This window comes from Gastrolobium bilobum, unplaced genomic scaffold (assembly GCF_033153095.1).
Source record: "Gastrolobium bilobum isolate Gb01-03AN ecotype WA unplaced genomic scaffold, APGP_CSIRO_Gbil_v1 utg8449, whole genome shotgun sequence".
Lineage (NCBI taxonomy): Eukaryota > Viridiplantae > Streptophyta > Magnoliopsida > Fabales > Fabaceae > Gastrolobium > Gastrolobium bilobum.
In genome coordinates this window covers 75137-94350 of record NW_026895234.1, presented here as the reverse complement: position 1 = coordinate 94350, position 19214 = coordinate 75137, and the positions used below count along the sequence as shown (strand labels likewise).

Below are 19214 nucleotides of genomic sequence, written 5' to 3'. Positions count from 1 at the left end.
AATTATTTATTAAGTTTTTTATTTAAATTATATTTTCAAACTGTTAAAAAGGTACTAAATTGTTTTAAAGGATATTTACTTTTTTGAAAAAATTATATAATTATAATAAATAAATTTAAACATTATTAATAAAAAAATATTTTTTCTCATAAAAAAAATGACAAACTTATGTGTCATTAATCAAAGCCAAAGGTGCCATTAACGTTAAATTTATTTAATAGCTAATTTGGCTCAATCATATATATATATATATATATATATAAATGGCTCAATCTATCTCATTATGAGTAGGTAGCAAAAAAATAATTGATGCATTGTAATTATGCAAACAATGGGGACGAACAACTGTTGCGAAGGGTTTGACAAATTGTTTGAATTTTGAAGATTGAATTCTTGGTGATTATGAAAACCAAAACGGAATGCAGTTCTATTCCTCACACTTGCAGGACTAGCGTTATGCTTTGATGAAATTCAATTAAAAACTATCCCTATTTAATTGAAAAGATGCACGTACTTGTTACAAAATTGTTTCACGAGACATACTTGATCTTGAATTGAGGCTAACATTTTCAAAGAAAAACTAAAAATTATACATGGCTGACTATAAGTATAGCTGGATCAGCTCGTCACTAACAACAGAAGGAGTAAGAACACCCAAATCCGTGAAAAGCAGAGTCAGAAATTGAGGAGGAGTGTAGTCCCGCGCAGACCTTTCAACCTCAACTTTGGATGGAATGGGTACACCGAAATCAATAGGGCGTAAGGCAGGGGCCAAATCCTTTTGGTCAAGAGGGTAAAAACGAGCAAACTGTAGAGTGACAGAAACGAGACATGTAACTATAGAACATACATTCCTAAATAACACTTGTAAAAAAGGATGTGTGCAAGCCAAAACGACGCCTGACATGCTAGAATAATTTCTGTAAGTTGCAATTATACCTTGTAGCTTTCAGCAGCGACATAAACAGGTTTATTCATACTGTGTGCAACCAATGCAATTTGATATGTCCCCATCATGTTAATTATGCCCCCACTTTCAACAACACCATCTGCACCCACAAAAACCATGTCCACCTCATCCATAGTGTATGCAACTGCAGAGTCTATTAGAAGTTTAACAGGAACATCGAGCTTGGCCAGCTCATTGGACAACCGCAATCCTGTTCGGTCTGGTCTTCCCTCTGCAAATTTACGGATACAAAGTTTGAATTCCACATCACAATGAAGATGCCAAAGACACAGACTTCACACAAGCGTTCAAAATGGGATTTGATCACGGGAAACTATGGGGACAAAAATTTGAACGCAAACTTCACAGGCAATAGCAACAAGCCAACAACCAAACTTGATCAAACTATATGGGATGTTTCTCTGGATCCATCAACGACATTGACTAACAAAAACCAAACTATCAGTAAAACTATTCAGACCAAGGTCTTTTTAATGGTTTCTTCTAAGGTTTTAAAATTAATAAGGCAATGAATTAAGAATAACAATTCCAACTCTCCTGCCTAAAGCTCGCAAGAGAACATTATAAAGAACATGTTTATTATATTATATTGAGGAAAGAAGGTCAATTACCCTTAAATTGAAGTTAAAAAATGACAAAGGTCCTACATTGTGATTTAGAACTAAATATGAATATGAGCATTTCATTACATTCGTGTGTGTAATCGAAGTAAGAGGTCAAAAACCTGTGCAGAAGACCCGAAATAGTTTTTTATTTTGCGCTGCCAACTTAAGAACTTCGAAGACAACTCTGGAAAAACCATGAACCAAAATTGTACACCCATCAAATATAAAATCTTGACTCAACATTGCTATAATTTTCCGAGCCTGCAAAATAAACAAATTAGGGCACCGGCGTGAGAAAATGAAATAAGATGGCAGTGACAGTGAGCAAGCAACTGATATTAGTTCCATGCCTTGTAGGAGATTTCCCCAAACTTCTCGGCACGTTCAATTAAGCGTGATTTAGCGGAATTGAAGTCTTCATATTCTAAAGCAGAAGTTCTTGTTACATATCGCATAAACAGATCACAGCCAGCTGTCAAAGAGATAGAGGTTGTATCCCACAACTGCAAAGCACATTCAAGTTAACAATCAATCAGGAAATTCAAGAATTCTATATATAAAGCATACCTGTACAAATAAAAATGTTGATCCCAAGCTCTAGTGAAACTAAAATGTGTGCACCAACAATATTATTGATATGATATTATATACTTGACCATGCATATAGAAATCGTAAAGCAATGCAAAATAGTGAAATTTAATTTTGACGAGGATGAAAAGAGTTAGAAAGAAGAAATAGAATTAATTACCTTGAGAGAATCAGAGGCGTTCTTGAGCTCAATTTCAAGCTGCATCATAGTGGTAGCCTGGCTGGACCTTATGACGGCGGCGAGGGCGCGAATGGCGGCGACGGCCTCGGCCAAATCGGGCTGTTTCCGCCAGTTATTAAACTCATCAATGACACTGAAGGGCTTATCAGGATCGGGGAAGTTGACCCTGAGTTGAGGTTCAGGGTCAGGGTTCTGTCCGATTGCAGCCTGAGCCTGGGCCAGCCAGTCGCTGGTGACAACGCCGTGGTGCGCCGCTCTCGTCTGATAGTAAGCCGAAATCATAGGGTTAGGGTTAGGGTTAGGGTTTGAGGATTCGGTTGTAGCCGTAGGCGGAGGAGGAGTGATGGACAGGGAGGAGTCGGGCCTCAAATCGGTGTCGTTCTGCTGCTGCTGCTGCCTGTCCAGGATGAATGATGCTGATCTCCACCACATTTTGTAAGATTATTTTTGGGATGGTGGGCACTTTATAAAGCTTGAGAACGCAGAGTTTTCTTTTCGATGCTAATTTGTCTAACAAGCTAGCAACCATCTTATTCGTATAACCCCCCCCCCCCCCCTAACTTATCTACTATTTGAATGCTCCGAGAGTTTCAAATACCCACTCTATTGCTTTGATCATCAAGAAAAGTCAACTGGACTAAACAAAAATCGAAATTGAAAAAAATAAAAATAAAATGTTCTCAATTGTAATTATTAAAAAATATAGTTAACCATCTCAATAGGAATCTTAAAAAACTTTTTATATGATATGATGTTAATTTTAAAAATGCAATTAAAATAAAACCTTGAAATGATGAAAACGCTATTAAAAATCCATCTGAACGACGTTGAAACAGAAAAAAATGACACTCGCACACGCTTATTTATTTTATCTTTGGGTTAATCCAAAAGATAAATACTTGAATCACATTCACAAAATTTGGCTTTGAAAATTTTATTCTTGCCCACCTTAACCCTCACATTGACAACTTGATTTTGTAAGAATTGTTTTGGAGTCTGCCTGAAGGTGGGAGAAAAGAATGGTAATAAATGCAGAAGAAGAAAGATGTGAGGGAAATGGGAACAAGTGAAAGCAAGTGTGTTTTTGGGGCCACCATCGTTGAAGAAGAAACAATCTTCTTTTTCACCTCACAAAACAGAGGATATCAGATAATCTAGGAAGAAAGAAAACAATATTGCTCAGCGAATATTAACTTCAAACTTTCCCAGTGAACTGCTAATCAAAATTTGAGTAATTTACGGCAAGTTATGTCATTATTGTATTCTAACACACGAAATTAAGTCATTAGAAGTAGGCCAAGGATTTAAATAATTTTGCACTATGCATAGGTTCAAATCTTCAGGTTCGATTATTAATAAAAAAAAAAAAAAAAACTTTTCAAGTTCTGTTTACGAGACATTTTGGAAAAGTTTAATTGTTCGTACGAGAACAAATAAAGAGCAGCGAGGAATGATGACTACGTCTGCAGAGTAATGCAAATATACCACCATTAATCATTCAAATATATTATGAAACTGAGTACAATTGTAGGTTGTAGCGAATGGCCAACTTCTTGGGATATTAACTTCATCTCTGGCTCTGGCTCTCACTTGTATTGTAGTGAATGGCCCTTTCTATAAGACTTGCTCAAATATGCTACAGTTACAATTGAGCATTCAGTTGCTTCCCAATATTCTTACATTTGACAATTAATGAGGGTGTAAGCTACAACAAGACCCATGATGAGAGAGAGATCTGTATTTGGCTCCACTACCATTGTCAAAACATCATCCCCAAAATCAACTCCACAACTTGATTTCTTTCTTCTTAACTGCTTATGAATATGAAAAGTATAAAGATATTAATTAGTATAAGAAAAGTTTATCTAACGTGAGAGGATGTGTAAGAAAGAAAGTTTTACCTCTGCAACTAGTATTCCGAACTGGTCAGATATTTTGCACGCTGACTTGCCAGTGCTGCTTTCTATCTTATGACTGTATGGTTGACTTTTGTCCGCTCCAAGTTTAACTTTGTAAGTTGAAATACGTCTAGCGATCCTGCAAGTTTTATAAACTCGAAAGCTTGGTCCTCTCTCTCTCTTCTGATTCCTTGTCCCTGGGGATCTGTAACCCTCCCAAAACCTGGACAGACTATATTGCTACAACAAGGAAAAACATCACATGCTGAATATTTAGTTTATTTTTTCTTTTTGTGAAAAACTCTTATATATCTTTGTCATAGAGTTATACAAAGTAGTTTACCTTTCTTAGTATGGTATACAAGGTATTGCCTTTTTGATCCATGAGATGAACTTCATCTATACACTTGCAGTTATAGTTATCAACGCGATACACAAGTTGGCCATCTGAGTCAAACACGGTGCAGCCCTTTCCATTTAGTACCAGAGACTTCATCCATAGGGTGAAAGTCTCTTGTTTGGAAGTGAAACTGCAACTGGTAGAGGAATGCAATGCTTGGGGATGAACTTTTCCCATTGTTCAAATTGTATATGCCCTACAACAAATCATTAGGGCTTTTTAAAAACTGAAAATTAGGCCTCCCTGACGTGATAATATTTAACCATATCTTTATTTAGTGGTTGGAGATGAAACAAATAAACAGAATAATTAATCAGATCAAACAAAAATTAGGAACTTGTCCCAGCAAATAGCAAATTGCAAAAATCAAAGATCTATTGTTATTATTTCTTTCTTTTTCATTTTGATTTCTTGACTTATTCTTAATAATTAAAGAAAGACGCCAAAAGTGCAACCATAAGCAGTTTAATACTAATTTTACAGAACTTTAGCACTTTATGACACTTAGCCCCATATTATATCGGGTTTTAAAATGTAACAAAGAGGAGAATTAAGTCAGGTCTCCCCACTTGATGGCCGATTATGAAGTGTGGATCGTCATATATACCATTCAACAGTTTCCTTGTATTACTAGCTGCGGAATGCGAAAGCTTCATTGTTCCATCCAATTTAATATTTTTTAGGAGGTTATATCCGGTTTCTCCATAGCCTCCACATGATCAGATTCTACATTCATGCATTTATTAACTGCAAACTGCATCATGGCCGGCCAAAATGACACAACAGGTCTTGTGATATGCTTATTAATTGGGTTTTGGAGATAAGGCAGTGTTTGTAGACGCAATTGGATTTGGGAAAGCGTGTTTCATACCATTGTGGATTGGCATATAACGTATCATCATTGTTTTTTTAATTACTTTTTGTTGCGCAGATCTATGCAATATCTCTTAGTGTTTGATTTTTCTTCGCAAACTGCTGTTCTCTATCCTCTGCATGAACAATCTCCTTGTGTCTGGTTAGTGGTAAATCTTTCAGACTATCTCTCAAGGGAATATGACTGATGTGTGAGTACTCTCTCACTATATGTGGGCACTCTCTCATTATCATGGAGATAACCTTATATCAATCTCTGTAACCACCCAAGTGAAGACCTAGAGAGACTGATGATATATGAGTTCCAATTAACGCTAACCCTAAACTGAATGAGCTTTAAGTTTCTTGGGCTCTTTTTACGTACTAGGCTCGACTAGCCTTTAGTGAAAAAGCAAAATCCAATAGTGTTATCTTATGTCACCCGTTTTTGAATTTGGACACTTTTGCTTTCTGTAACATCCCAAACGCTGACGAGGGCGGGGAGTGATCGCCGGTGCAAAGAGGCACGGACAAGGAGCGGCTCCTGACAGGCTTCCAGCGGGGGGTTACATGCATGAATGAATTGAATCGACACCCGAAAGAGAGGGATTCCAAAGAATGTGCAGGTATGAGACTGCACAGTTTATGATAGCTTATAAGAATTAATTGGTACTACCTATACTAACAAGATGCATCTTCTTTTCGGTAGCCCGGAACGGAAGAACTCCATAGTTAAGCGTGCTTGACTTGGAGCAATTCTGGGATGGGTGACCTCCTGGGAAGTTTTCTTAGGAAGTGTGCGAGTGAGGAAAAAGCACACTGAAAAGTCTCATATTAGTATGTGGGGATAGTCATTGATTTTTGAAGCGGCAATGCGTTACAAGTGGTATCAGAGCAGGGCCTCTCTTCCAGACGGTGTGGTTCGAGGACGAACCAGGCGGAAGCTGGTGGGCATGTAACATCCCAAGCGCTGACGAGGGCGGGGAGTGATCGCCGGTGCAAAGAGGCACGGACAAGGAGCGGCTCCTGACAGGCTTCCAGCGGGGGGTTACATGCATGAATGAATTGAATCGACACCCGAAAGAGAGGGATTCTAAAGACTGTGCAGGTATGAGACTGCACAGTTTAGGATAGCTTATAAGAATTAATTGGTACTACCTATACTAACAAGATGTATTTTCTTTTCGGTAGCCTGGAACGGAAGAACACAGAAGAACTCCACAGTTAAGCGTGCTTGACTTGGAGCAATTCTGGGATGGGTGACCTCCTGGGAAGTTTTTTTGAAAAGTGTGCGAGTGAGGAAAAAGCACACTGAAAAATCTCGTGTTAGTATGTGGGGATAGTCATTGATTCTTGAAGCGGCCAGGCATTACACTTTCCTTCCCCTTTTTAAAATGCCAAGCAAAGTTATGTATCAATTGTCTTTGATAATTGATAGATTCAGTGTCCAATTACTCCTAAGTCCTAACTCCAAAATAATCAATATTTTTCTGTCTTTTTGTATACAGTTTTGCAAAATTAGACAATTTGTAGCATGATACAAATGATTTATTTTAACAATGTCCTAAAAGGTAACATTTTGTAATGGCATAGCTTTCGCTGTGCATACGAGATTAAATGATAATTGTAAACATTCAAAGAGATTTGATTTCAATAATAAAGTTAAGTAACCTCCCTTTTTTGGATGGTTCTTTTCCCACTTTTTTTACATGGTGGTTCTTTTGGTTTGTTGTAATTTTGTTAAGGAGAAATTATCAATTATTTTGTAGAAAATACCACAAAAAAGGCTGTCAGAAGCTGAAGGAGGTTTGTCTAGGGTAATAATATTTGATGACCCCTGGATGAAATCTTTATACAAAAGCTTAAACTTCTCACGCTTGCTCTTGAATGTTTCAAAATTGAAGTAATTGCCATAGTCTGCTTGGCTTTAGATGCTGTTAGTCTATTATATTTAAGGGATTAAAAAAGAAAGTTCCTTGTGTCTTGGTCTGTAGAAATTCACAACATGATGATTTAAGTTTGTGATGGTAGCCTTAAAAAAGCCATACATGATGTGTAACCAATATTACTTTACAAAACCATTTCAAGAATTATTTAATAAATCCAACAATGAAGGTCCACCTTGTAAATTGTTAGGTGTAATATTTGCATTGTTTAACACCTATTTTTGGCTGCCTAGTGGACTGTAATTGAGCTAATATGCAGTTGGAAAGGTCCAAAAAGTGTGTAAAATACCATTAAGGTGTTTAGAGAAACTTGTGATTTTTCTCACATTTTTTCTGATTTGTCAACATAGGAAGGCATAAGTGTGCACAATGGGCTGATGTGCCAAATTGAGGACCGTCAAATGCATTTATGATCGGATGGACATCAGAGTTTTTAGTATACTAAGATCTTTTAGTTTAGAGTTAGTGAGTTAGAGTTTTTAGTTTTAGCTTTCACCAATTTTATCAGTTTTACAGTACATTAGTTTCGTAGTTCTTGAAAACGCAAGCACAAGAAAGAAGACACTCTTGAAGGGATTCAAGAAGATTGGATTATCTTGTGTATTTTGAGATTTAAACACTCTTTAGCTAAGTTTTTTTTTTACTGAACATTTTGTTTTGAGGATTTCTGTTTACTTTTCTTTTTGAAATGTTCAATGCATGTTAATTTCAAGTTCAGATTTTCTTTTTGATTTACTGTAGCTATGGCTTTCTAAGTTCCTAGCTGGGGATCTAAAAGATTGGAGAATACCCTTTATTTTAGAATAGTGCTATCCATGATTCTTGTAGTTTGATTAACAAGACTATTAGCTTCAAGAACTTGTATTCCAGTTGCAATATCGTCTTTTTCCCGGCCCTTCCTTGATTGATGTCTTTTTCTTCCTTTGCTGATGTCCATTTTAACATCATCTTTTTACGGCTTTTTGACCTTAGTAGTGTCATTTTCATAAGGTTTTACCAGAATAATTTCTTGGTCAAACATATTATCTATATAATGCATAACGACGCGGTACTGTGAGAATCACTTTAGGACGTGACACTTTAGCAACCGCGTCCTTTGCATTTGTTCCTGACCACTGGAACGTGATACCCTGGCAATCACGTCCTATTCCCAAGACCTGGAACGTGATACCCTGGCAATCACGTCATATTCCCAAGACGCGGTACCCTCTCAGCCACATGTCAGTGGGTCCCATCCCAAAAAGAATTCAACGGGAAGCGGTAGTATATAAGCCGCGTTCCAGGTTACAAGTCAAGTCGGAGTCAAGCAGATATATATATTTCACTTAAAATTTAGACATATTGATATATTCACGGTAAAAGAGTTCAAAAAATCCAATAAAAGCAACAAGTCATTTTCGTACAAAATGATTTTTATAGTTGCTAGCAATTTATTCTTTACTGGTTAGATGACTAACTCTTAAACCAGAGAATAATTAATTTAGAAATTTACTAACAATAAAATTATAATTATTATTATAATTTTAAGGTGTTGGATGAAGGTCTTTATAATAGTTTATATTATTCACTTACACACTCACTCGTACAAAAGCCCTTTGGGCTTGAAGTATGAATTTTGCATAGATTCTATTTTTTGTTTTGTTTACCTTAATATAAATCATTAAAAAATTTGGATTGAATTGTTTCTTTCACATATTGGAAATCGGGAAAGCAGACCAAACACGAAACAGGGGTATAAGATTGGGTACTATTGGATTTATTAGATTTTTGTACTCTCTTACAATGAATATATCAATATGCCTAAATTTTAGGTGAAACATATATATCTGTTTGGCTTTGACTTGACTTGTAACCTGGAACGCGGCTTATACACTACCGCTTCTTGTTGAATTCTTTTTGGGATGGGACCCACTGACATGTGGCTGAGAGCGTACCGCGTCTTGGGAATAGGACGTGATTGTCAGGATATCATGTTCCAGTGGTCTTGGGAATAGGACGTGATTGCCAGGGTATCACGTTCCAGTGGTCAAGAACAAATGCAAAGGACGCGGTTGCTAAAGTGTCACGTCCTAAAGTGATTCCCACAGTACCGCGTCGTTATGCATTATATAGGTAATATGTTTGACCAAGAAATTATTCCGGTGAAACTTTATGAAAATGACACTACTAAGGTCAAAAAGCCTCTTTTTACCAACTCTTGAAACTGATGGTCATTCCAATTGATTTGCTGTCGATTTCTCCGACTTATATTCAGTGAAGCTTCGTTTTAGTTTTCTTTGTTCTCAAGATGAAGTGACCTTGGACATTTTTTTTCATGATTCTATAATTGGGAAATTAGATTTTGTGATGTTTTGTTAATTGAAACCTTCAAAGGTTAGGGATAACCTGAAGTGAAAATTCATCATTAGACAGGAAAAATCTAATTTAATACCTTAGGAAAGGATTTAATTGGGTTTAGACAACTGGAATTGGAAAATTGCAGTAAGGTGCTATAGACGCTAAATTTCTGTGAGAAAAGTGCAATAATATGTAAAACGCAAGGATGCAATTTGTTAAAGGAAAATCCATGAATTTAGAGTCTCGGGATTTTATTACTTAATAATTGTTGAATGGATATAACAGTTACTTTACTGAATTAAAAGTTGATTTTGATTTCTTGCAATTCAAGAAAGATTAGAATGGGATTGATAAAGAAACAAAAACAACTATTCCCAGATAACGATCTTTATCTTGTTTTTAGATACCTATATATACTGCTACTGTGATTGTTAGCGCAAGACTTAGCAATCTAATTTTCTGTGTTGAGAAGAAATTTTAAATCCTAACATAAATGAATCACATTATCCAAACTTAGTCATTCTTTATTTCATTTATGTCCATGCTGCCAGAGTCTCACTTCTGTTTCCCAACTTTGGAACAGTTCAGTGAACAAGGAAACAACTTTTTTTCGACCTTTGGTTAAAGTAAATATTATAACCTTACATGTGTTCAAATATAGAATGATATAGACAGTGCCTGGTCAGATAACTTGGCCTCATTGATTTTGTTTCCTTTTTTCTCAGAATCAGAATTTTTTTTTCTTGCTCATGAAAACCCCATATCATTTCTTTCTATGAATTTGTTTCCCTTTCATACTTTAAAGTGGGTGATTTTCTTTCTCCTCCTTCTTTTTGGGATGTTTATTTTTTAATTCTTATTTTTCCCTAATCAAGGTGTGGGGTCTGTGGAGCAGTGACCACAGCAGCGTAGTGAACTGTAACTACGGAAGATCATTCTTAAAATCTTGGACGTTAGCTTCATGAATTTATTTATAGCTTTTCTCATAAGGCATTTATTTGCCGTCACATATCCTCTCTTCTGCTTTTAGCAATTGTCTTTTTCCTAAAACGACGAGTTTGTAATGATGCAACTGCATGACTTTAGTATCATGATATATGTGCTTTTAGATCACAAATGCATACAGACAATTTTATTGCTTTGTGATTAGGAAGTAGTCATCGTTTTCCTTTCTTTTTCTATCAGATAATATAATAATACTAACAACTGGTTGAAAAGAAAAGGCGATTATGAAAAGCATTGCCAATATGAGCCTGTACAACTTGCCAGAAATATGTGCTTCAGGAACAAACCCACTGCACATGTGCACTATGATTCACCATCCTTTCTGATACATAGTACTAACTGTTGCTGGGTGAGGGTGACAATAACAGATTCAGGTGATTAGTAGAAAGAGTTAAAACCATTGCAGTTTAAGTCCTCTTGCAGACAAACGTCTTCAACTGCATCATTGAGTTCTTCTCCTTTAACAATCTGAAGCCAACTTTGTCGAAGAAGAAGATTCGTGACTTGGGCATCTCTCAACCCAGTACAACCTCTGTGAATCAGATATAAGTATAAAAAGTACAAATTTGGAGTCAAATACCTTTGCTTTTTTGGGTGATGTTAACTTGTTAAATACAAGATTGGGTAGGATCCTTTACCTTGGATTATAGGTTCGCTTTGAAATTCTTTGAAAACAAGGCCCTTCATCATACCCTTCACAAATTATTTCTCCCCGCTCATCTTGGTAGCAGACTATGCCCTGAGATTTATCCTCATAGACCTGTTTATGAAGAGACCATATAGACATCAATTAACCAAAATCAACCACATGGGACTTGTTAAGGGTACGTTTCTTCTGCTTGGATAAGGAGTAAACATCAAAGAAAAACTAGAATCTAAAAATGTACCAGTGGAGCATAGAAAAAGAAAGAAAGAAAGAAAGAAGATATTGACCTTGTTCTTGTTCTTGATTGATGCTGTGATCCTCAGTATTGATGCCTTTCTCAGTGGGACAGAGCTGCGTTTTGAAATGAATTCTTTGTTTGGATAATTGAGAAATGATCCATATTTCTGAATGGGGATTTGGGTGGAAGAAGTACAGTTAACAGCCATCAATCTAATTCTCCAAGAAGAATAACATTGGGGTTGGATGGACTCTGATTATATAATAATGGAATAATGATATCATCACATGATTAATTACTTTCTTATTAATGGGAAGCATTGGTTTCGTCTGCTTAAACTTAAATCATCTAATAAATTCAATTATTGATGGCTCGTGTCTTATCAATATCATGTTGCATTAAAATATGAATAGAGTCATGTAGGGCCAGGTTAGCTTATCCCTTAGGCCTTACCTTTTGTTGCCGGTGATCTCCAAGTCATACTTTTTGGTTAATGCTTCATAGTGCTTCTCTCTAATTAATTAGTTGGTCGGTCTATTCACCATTTCACTATGACTCGGTATTAATCATATTGTTATTTGTTTCATTCATGCTAATGTTTAGTGGGTATGAATTATGATATAAGTGGTATAAAATGTAAGAAATAATATAACTAAACAAGCTTATGAATAAGTCCAACATGATCTTAAGAAAATCCCAAATCAAATTTGTTTAAAGAAAATGCTAAAGAAAAGTTAGAGAGATCCACAAATGCAACGTTTTATCATATTTTCCTTTTCATGTTATCATCATTCGGGATGTGCAATCAACTATAAAAAAGGCTCACCGACCAGAACAATTTGTCAAAGGAACAATATGTGGCTATATTTATTACTACAGTATCAAAAGATGTACACATTCATTTAATTATTATTATTATTATTCTTATTTTTTTTATAGAAAATGCGCAAAATCAGTTTGACTTAAAATTACATGAATTATTTACACGAGCCGTCAAGATGTCACCGATAAGATTACATGAATTCTTTATGTAACTAATGATGGTTTAAATAAAGGGTCAGCTATATATGGCTAAGAGTTTGGTCCATATATTCTAAGAGTGTGGATTCAAACCTCGTTGGTCGATGTGAGAATTTTATTGGTGGGTGATATATGTAATTCCTCCTAGAAATTTTCAACGGGATTGAGGTCTTCTCTGACTCTAGTAGAATACCGGTGTCTAACTCCACTTAAACTTTTTGTTATACAAGAAAATAAAAATAAAGGGTCAGGTCTAAATAAAGATTTTCAAAAGTTTTATGATTTTGCTGAATATAATTTAGGAGTAGCAACCTCAGGTCAAATCAATTGACTTTCTAACTTATAGAAACAAATCAATATTAGAATATTACTTTTGAAAGACGTACCTAAATTATTATAAAATTAAGATGGAAGTTGAGAACACAAAAAATGCAATATGTTTAAATTTTGCGGTGTTTAAAAATATGATCATGATTTTATTTTATTTACTCATGATCTAGGTATAATATAGGCCTAACCAGGGCTCAATAAATACATGAAAGTCCAAGCTCATATAGGACCTAGAATAAAGGCATAAAGGGTGGGCACAGACACGATAACCCTGTCGCGGTACACCAGCGCGATAACCATATCGCGGCACACCAGCACGATGACCCTATCGCGTTCTACACGGGGCAATACCTCCTCATGACATTCAGGATGTACTTGATCCCCACGTAACAGGATACCTTCTACAGACAGTAAACTTAAGGGCCAAGGCAACACCACCGCGCCCTCACACCAGTAAACTACGGACAACTCCAGCTCGCTATGACTCTACTACTAGACACCATGGCGGCAAGCTCCTCAACATTTAAACACTGACAGCCACACTACGTTGGTACCAAAGAACATTGCCTTCACCATGAAGAAAGGCATCCTACAAGCATACATCTTGACTACTATATAAACATACGTTGTACCACCAATGTACGATCATCCTTTACTTTAACAATATAAACACTTGCCTATGATACTGACTTAAACATCGGAGTGTCTTTGCAGGTACCCCCATCTGGAGCAATGTGAAGGACGAAGGACGAAGAACTCAGGCTCATCCCCTAATAGCAATACCAGGCCCAGGCCAGTAACCTCCCAAAAAGTCTCAATCGTGTGTGATTTGGGCTTAATACGCATTGAGTCATCTCAACCGTATTTTGTCCGATCAACTCAATTAAGCATAAATATATGACTTTAGGTGGTGTTTGGTTTATGGTTTTTGGAAACTTTCCTATGCAAATGAAGCAAGCATTTCAGTTTGCCCTTGTTTGGTTCAACATATTTACTCAAAATTCCCATCTATCTAATTTACATTGCTTTTTCAATTTTTCCAATTTGCATAGGAATTGGCACTGTTTAAAAAGACAAAAGGTAGGTGGTTTTATTTGGAAAGCAGGCTAAATCACTGTGCATAAAATTTTTTGCAGACCGTTATATCCTTCTGATAATTAACTATGCTTTCTTTCAACTGCAGGATGAACTGATGTGGGCTGCAACGTGGCTATACTTTCCTACGAGACAATCTATGTATAAGAAGTACATACAAGAAGATGTCATAAGTGCTAGTGTGGCAGAATTCAGTTGGGACCTTAAATAATGGGGTTGATTTAAATGTAAAAAACACATAGATTAAAAAAATAAAAATAAAAAAATAAAAATAAAACGGGGTTATTTTCGTAAAAACAACTTTTATTCCCATCTATATTTTACTTATACCCAAACATAGACTTTATAAAAGTTACCCAATTTTTCCATCAAAATTTTATCCAACCAAACAACTTTTTTTACATTTTCCTATCAAACTCACATTCCAACTATTTCCCTAGTAATCACATTTTCCTATTATTCATAAAATTTTCTCCTCAACCAAACGCCCCCTTAGTGCTTAATAAATAACAAACCTACATAAAAGTTTGCTTTTATATAACAAATTAAAATTTAGTTAAAATTCTTAATCTATTCTTCCTTAAATAATTATAGTTGTCTTGGTTAACTTAATTTCTTTAATTTATATTTTTTATAATTTAATAAACCTGACTTTTTTTTTTTTTTTTTTGATAAAACAAACATGAGCCGTTCTTATAGTATTCTTTATGAGCTTCAATTATTTAGCACTTGGACAGTTGGACCGTAGAAAAACCTGGCTGGAAGGATGGGGCCAATGTTATTAAACCCGGACCGGTGATCGATTCGGTCGGGGTACCGGGTCAGTGGGTCACTGGTTCAACTGTATGAACCGGATATGTATATAAATTTATATTTTATACGTAATTATATAATATATATTTTAAATGGTGCTAGAGAACCAAGAAACAAATGTAGCTTAGTGGTAAATGCTACAATTTATATCTTCACAACAAGAGTTCGATTCCCACTAGATACAATTTTTAAAAAATTCTATTAAATGATATGTTATATATATTAATTGGTGCATATTAAACAATAAACTAAGTTAGCCTAGTGGTAAGCTTTTGTTAGGCCTCTTCACGAGACTTGAGTTCGAGTCCCCGCGGCTGCAATATTGAAAATTATGGTTGGATGGGTCGGTTCCCGGTCCGACTGGCCCGGTCGGGCAGGTTTTATCAACACTGGGATGGGCCCATTTTCTGCCACGCTTATTTGGACACAGTTTGTGATTGTATCGGCCTATCCCGTTAGTTTTTTTTTCATGATCTTATCCGATCCTACCATGTTCCCTACACAGAGAAAAGGATACCTCATCTCGTATAACAGTATCTATAAGACAACTCCCGTCCCCACAAAAAGAAAAGTACCTACAGCAAAACAGGGAAAAATAATAATTAATACTCTACAGCTAGAATCCAGAGGTTATCTTGAACTTAAAACTTAATAGGTGTTTAAAAGGGCGTTTGGTTCAGGAGAAATTTTTATAGAAAAATGTAATTACTAAGAATCTGTAGAAAAAGTAAGATATATAGAAAAATTTAAAAAATGTTGTTTGGTTGGACAAAATTTTATCGGAAAAATTGAGTAAAATTTCTGAATGTGTGTTTGGTTGAAGATAAAATATTGATGGATAAATTTAGTAAAATTACAAAATAACCCTTTTATAAATAACCTCTTATTTTTAAAACTTATTGAACACTCATTCACATTTTGAGGGGTAAATTCGTCACTGAATTATACCACTTTTTGACTTCTTCGGATTTCAGACAAAATACGACCTTCGAAGAAGCAATCTTTAATCGTGCTTTTCAGAAAATTCACATGCAATTGTCGAAACATGGGGAACAACGAAACATGGGTAAATTTCATGAATCCAGTGAACCAAAGGTGGAATTATGACAATTCACGAATCACTTCCCTAGAAAACTTTATCAAACTCCCGAAACAAACGCCCCCTAACAGTTTAAAAATAAAGGGAATTGTTTTTCTTATTTTGCATGAGATAAAAGTAATTTTTTTACACTTATACAAGAAAGAGAGAGGAGAGAAAATAGGAAAAAAATTAAAGTGGATCCTACATAAAATTTATATGTGTAAGAAGATTGTTTTATCTTATGTAACATAAGAAAAACAATCCCCTAAGATAAATTAATTTGGTTTTGGTTTTATTTAAATTAAATCTATTCACATACAATTATAGTATTTGGAACTCTCTTAACCCAATAATAAAGGATTGTTTTGGGTAATTTTAAAAAAAAAAAAAAAAAAGAATTATTTTGGGTCCGAAGTACACGACAATGCAATATATACTTCAATTTGTTTCAGTTCTCTTAATTCCTAAATTTGATTTGTTAACGAAACAAAAAATTATGAGGTTGTGCAAATTTTTTAAAAAGACTTTTATGAAGTAATTAAGGAGCCACCAAATGGCGCACGTTCAATTTTATGAAACTGACTCGACCATCAAATGCTAAATAAAAAAATAAAAGAAAACTATGCCATTCGACAGAAATTAAGCCACCTGTTGTATGTGTATACAGTTTTCATAAAATCTATTTCGTATCAATTAATATTTCTTCTGTAAAGTAAAATATATAATAAAAGTAAGAGATTCACATCTATCATGTCACATGGCACAAAAAAGTTTCCTACACACACAATATTTTGTGGGGATCGCACTTTTTAAAACAAAATAAAAAATAAAAAAATTAAGGCACGCAAAACGAATCTCTATAACATTACACAATTACTTTTCGAGCATCAATGCTTTGCTTGAACCTTGAAGAGCAATTTAGTGGCTCAACTAAAGATTATGGGATTAAAACTTCTATCACTCATTGAACAAAATGGGAACCCTTTATCTGTTTGTTATGTATATGTTGCTTTGACCACCCTGCTGTGACAAAAATCTCTTATATCGCAGGATGCCCCACTGACTTTTTAAGCGGCTCAGCATATAAATTTTACATTGCAATTCACTTTCAAATTCATTTGGAGTTCAGTCTTTCGGTATATCCCTTATGAAAAGGCAACAAAGAAACGGTATTCAATTATAATATGTGATTCAAAGCAAGTTTTGCAGCCAGTTAATATAGGCTCGAAGTGTATGGCTTGACACACTTGAAGTTAGATTCCTAATCATCCTTATGGCACCCCGCCATCATTGAACTTTCAACTTTCCAAAAACAACATTCCCGTCAATCCCTTTCAAAACGCAGTCACATACACAAGGGAAAAAAGGTCTTCTCTTGTGCAGGTCCCGTGTTTGTATCTTTGATGTCTCTATTGAATGATGTATCTGTTGATGTATCTATTGAATGATGTATCTATTGAATTTTGTTTTCAATATTCTTTCCTAACCGAGCTTATAGTAGAGGATAATTTTTTTTATCAGAGAAACACAATTAATAAAGATTTGATGAAAAAATGAATTTGACAGGAAAGTTCAAAAAAAGTTGTTTGGTTGACCTAGATTTTATTAGGAAAATTGGGTTAAATTTATTGAGTCTATATTTGGTTGGAAGTAAGAAATTGATAGGAAAATAACTTCAAATTACAAAATAACCCTTATATTTGAATCACAAACGTTGTTGCCTAACAAAGTAGAGGGTATTTCTGGCATCTTTGTGATCCTCTTTCTCCCATTAGCCTCCCATTAGCCTAGAGAACTTCAAATATCACCTTGCAAGAGGTATTATGGAACAATGTTTTTGAACCAATTTTTCACAGAAATATAAATGGGTGGGCAAAAATGTCCCCTAACAAAATTTTTCAAATATTTCTACCAAACAAGGACTTCCAGAGAGTCCAATTTGAGATGTATGACTAACTTCAAATAAAATCCGAATGAAACAACTTGTAAGTGAGCTCCCGAGAAAGTCTCGATGGAGTCCAAAACCTTTGTAACGAATATTTTTACTAATTAGATAAATTACCATCCGCAATAATTGGGTTGATATTATATCTACTTCTAAAATCTTAAGGCAGCGAGTCTACGAGTCTTTTCCTCTTATATAATTCTCATTTAGTCAATTTTTAAATAATACGAAACTTTTCGCTCATACTTGAATTTAATTTCCAACAAAATTATTATCCCTACTTTTAATATTGTTTCTCACTACATCTTATATGAAAAAAGGAAAATAAAAAATTGTGTACCTTTTATTTTTTTTGAAAATGTAAAAAATTTGATAAAAATAGTGGGTTAATAATATACGGAATCTAAAATAGTGATAAGTGAAGTGCATTTTTAAGAAAGAATATTAAAAAAAAAATCTAAAATAAGTTTTCTTCAAAATAAATAAATATGTATTTATGTTAAGATCGTCATAAAATTTATTAAATTAAAGATAAATACATCATTACCCGTTAATTTTAAAAGCTAATTCGTTAGGTGTTGACTCGAGAAGGTAGAAAGGAGGAATCGGAATTCACGACAGAAACGCATCCACAAGAAGCTTCGCAAATAAACCAACGGCTAATAGTCTAATAATATAATATAATTTTTTATATTTAATTTCTTTCTGCTGCTTTCCATTTGAATGTTTGATGTATTATTACCAAGCCGCGCGCGCACGCTCAGTGAGCTAATAGTCTAATAATATAATTTATTTTGATTTTGATATTTTTTGTTAAATGAAGTCCTATGTTGGTCCCCCCGAGCTGCCTATTATTTTCATGATGCATGCTCTATTTCGTGTTCTTCCACATAGGAACACGTGGTGTCAGATACGCATACACATACACATACACAAACACAGTGGTTTGAACTTGGAAGAGAGTGAGCGGTTCCTTGTTGTGATTTGGGTCATTTTATTATTGTACTTTAGAGTTAGATCCTCCTCCCTCCTTCCGTCTGTCTAGTCAAAGCTTTTTCCTTGTTCAGTATGCTCTTCCCCTTTCTCGTGAGTCCCTTTCTCATCACCCAACCCACTGTTTTATAACATTAACATATGAAACTAATGCAGACATCCGAACCGAACCACAGGGCTAAGGCTAAGGCTAAGACAGGCTAGGCTTCACTACACCCTATAGTAATACAGTATACACCACACTCCATTTTTCTCCCAAATCATAAGCTC

At 35.0% G+C, this 19214-nt stretch overlaps 3 protein-coding genes across 3 annotated transcripts; all 3 read right to left on the bottom strand.

The window, feature by feature from the left end:
* Positions 1-459: 459 nt before the first annotated feature.
* Positions 460-2777, bottom strand: LOC133301192 (uncharacterized). Its single transcript, XM_061500816.1, has 5 exons — positions 2325-2777; positions 1926-2078; positions 1695-1836; positions 940-1181; positions 460-808 (listed from the first exon to the last, which is right to left on the bottom strand). The coding sequence occupies exons 1-5, from the start codon at positions 2775-2777 to the stop codon at positions 602-604; spliced, it is 1197 nt and encodes a 398-aa protein (XP_061356800.1). The 3' UTR covers positions 460-601.
* A 1244-nt stretch (positions 2778-4021) lies between these two features.
* LOC133301183 (protein LURP-one-related 11-like) lies at positions 4022-4820 on the bottom strand. Its single transcript, XM_061500805.1, has 3 exons — positions 4587-4820; positions 4247-4483; positions 4022-4156 (listed from the first exon to the last, which is right to left on the bottom strand). Exons 1-3 carry the CDS (start codon positions 4818-4820, stop codon positions 4022-4024), a joined length of 606 nt encoding a protein of 201 aa, XP_061356789.1.
* A 6102-nt stretch (positions 4821-10922) lies between these two features.
* LOC133301241 (uncharacterized) lies at positions 10923-11989 on the bottom strand. The gene is made up of 3 exons (XM_061500861.1): positions 11717-11989; positions 11422-11543; positions 10923-11315 (listed from the first exon to the last, which is right to left on the bottom strand). The coding sequence occupies exons 1-3, from the start codon at positions 11873-11875 to the stop codon at positions 11162-11164; spliced, it is 435 nt and encodes a 144-aa protein (XP_061356845.1). The 5' UTR covers positions 11876-11989; the 3' UTR covers positions 10923-11161.
* Between the last annotated feature and the right edge of the window lie 7225 nt (positions 11990-19214).

What these genes read in the sequence shown, in the direction of transcription:
- LOC133301192 (XM_061500816.1), bottom strand. Translation starts at nt 2,777, where the DNA reads ATGTGGTGGAGATCAGCATCATTCATCCTGGACAGGCAGCAGCAGCAG. An exon ending in TTGGGGAAATCTCCTACAAG is followed by an intron (nt 1,837 to 1,925) that starts GCATGGAACTAA and finishes TTTATTTTGCAG; the next exon opens with GCTCGGAAAATTATAGCAAT. An exon ending in TCGCTGCTGAAAGCTACAAG is followed by an intron (nt 809 to 939) that starts GTATAATTGCAA and finishes GTCACTCTACAG; the next exon opens with TTTGCTCGTTTTTACCCTCT.
- LOC133301183 (XM_061500805.1), bottom strand. Translation starts at nt 4,820, where the DNA reads ATGGGAAAAGTTCATCCCCAAGCATTGCATTCCTCTACCAGTTGCAGT. An exon ending in TGTATACCATACTAAGAAAG is followed by an intron (nt 4,484 to 4,586) that starts GTAAACTACTTT and finishes TCCTTGTTGTAG; the next exon opens with CAATATAGTCTGTCCAGGTT. An exon ending in TCGGAATACTAGTTGCAGAG is followed by an intron (nt 4,157 to 4,246) that starts GTAAAACTTTCT and finishes ATTCATAAGCAG; the next exon opens with TTAAGAAGAAAGAAATCAAG.
- LOC133301241 (XM_061500861.1), bottom strand. Translation starts at nt 11,875, where the DNA reads ATGGCTGTTAACTGTACTTCTTCCACCCAAATCCCCATTCAGAAATAT. An exon ending in CAATCAAGAACAAGAACAAG is followed by an intron (nt 11,544 to 11,716) that starts GTCAATATCTTC and finishes CTTCATAAACAG; the next exon opens with GTCTATGAGGATAAATCTCA. An exon ending in AAGCGAACCTATAATCCAAG is followed by an intron (nt 11,316 to 11,421) that starts GTAAAGGATCCT and finishes TCTGATTCACAG; the next exon opens with AGGTTGTACTGGGTTGAGAG.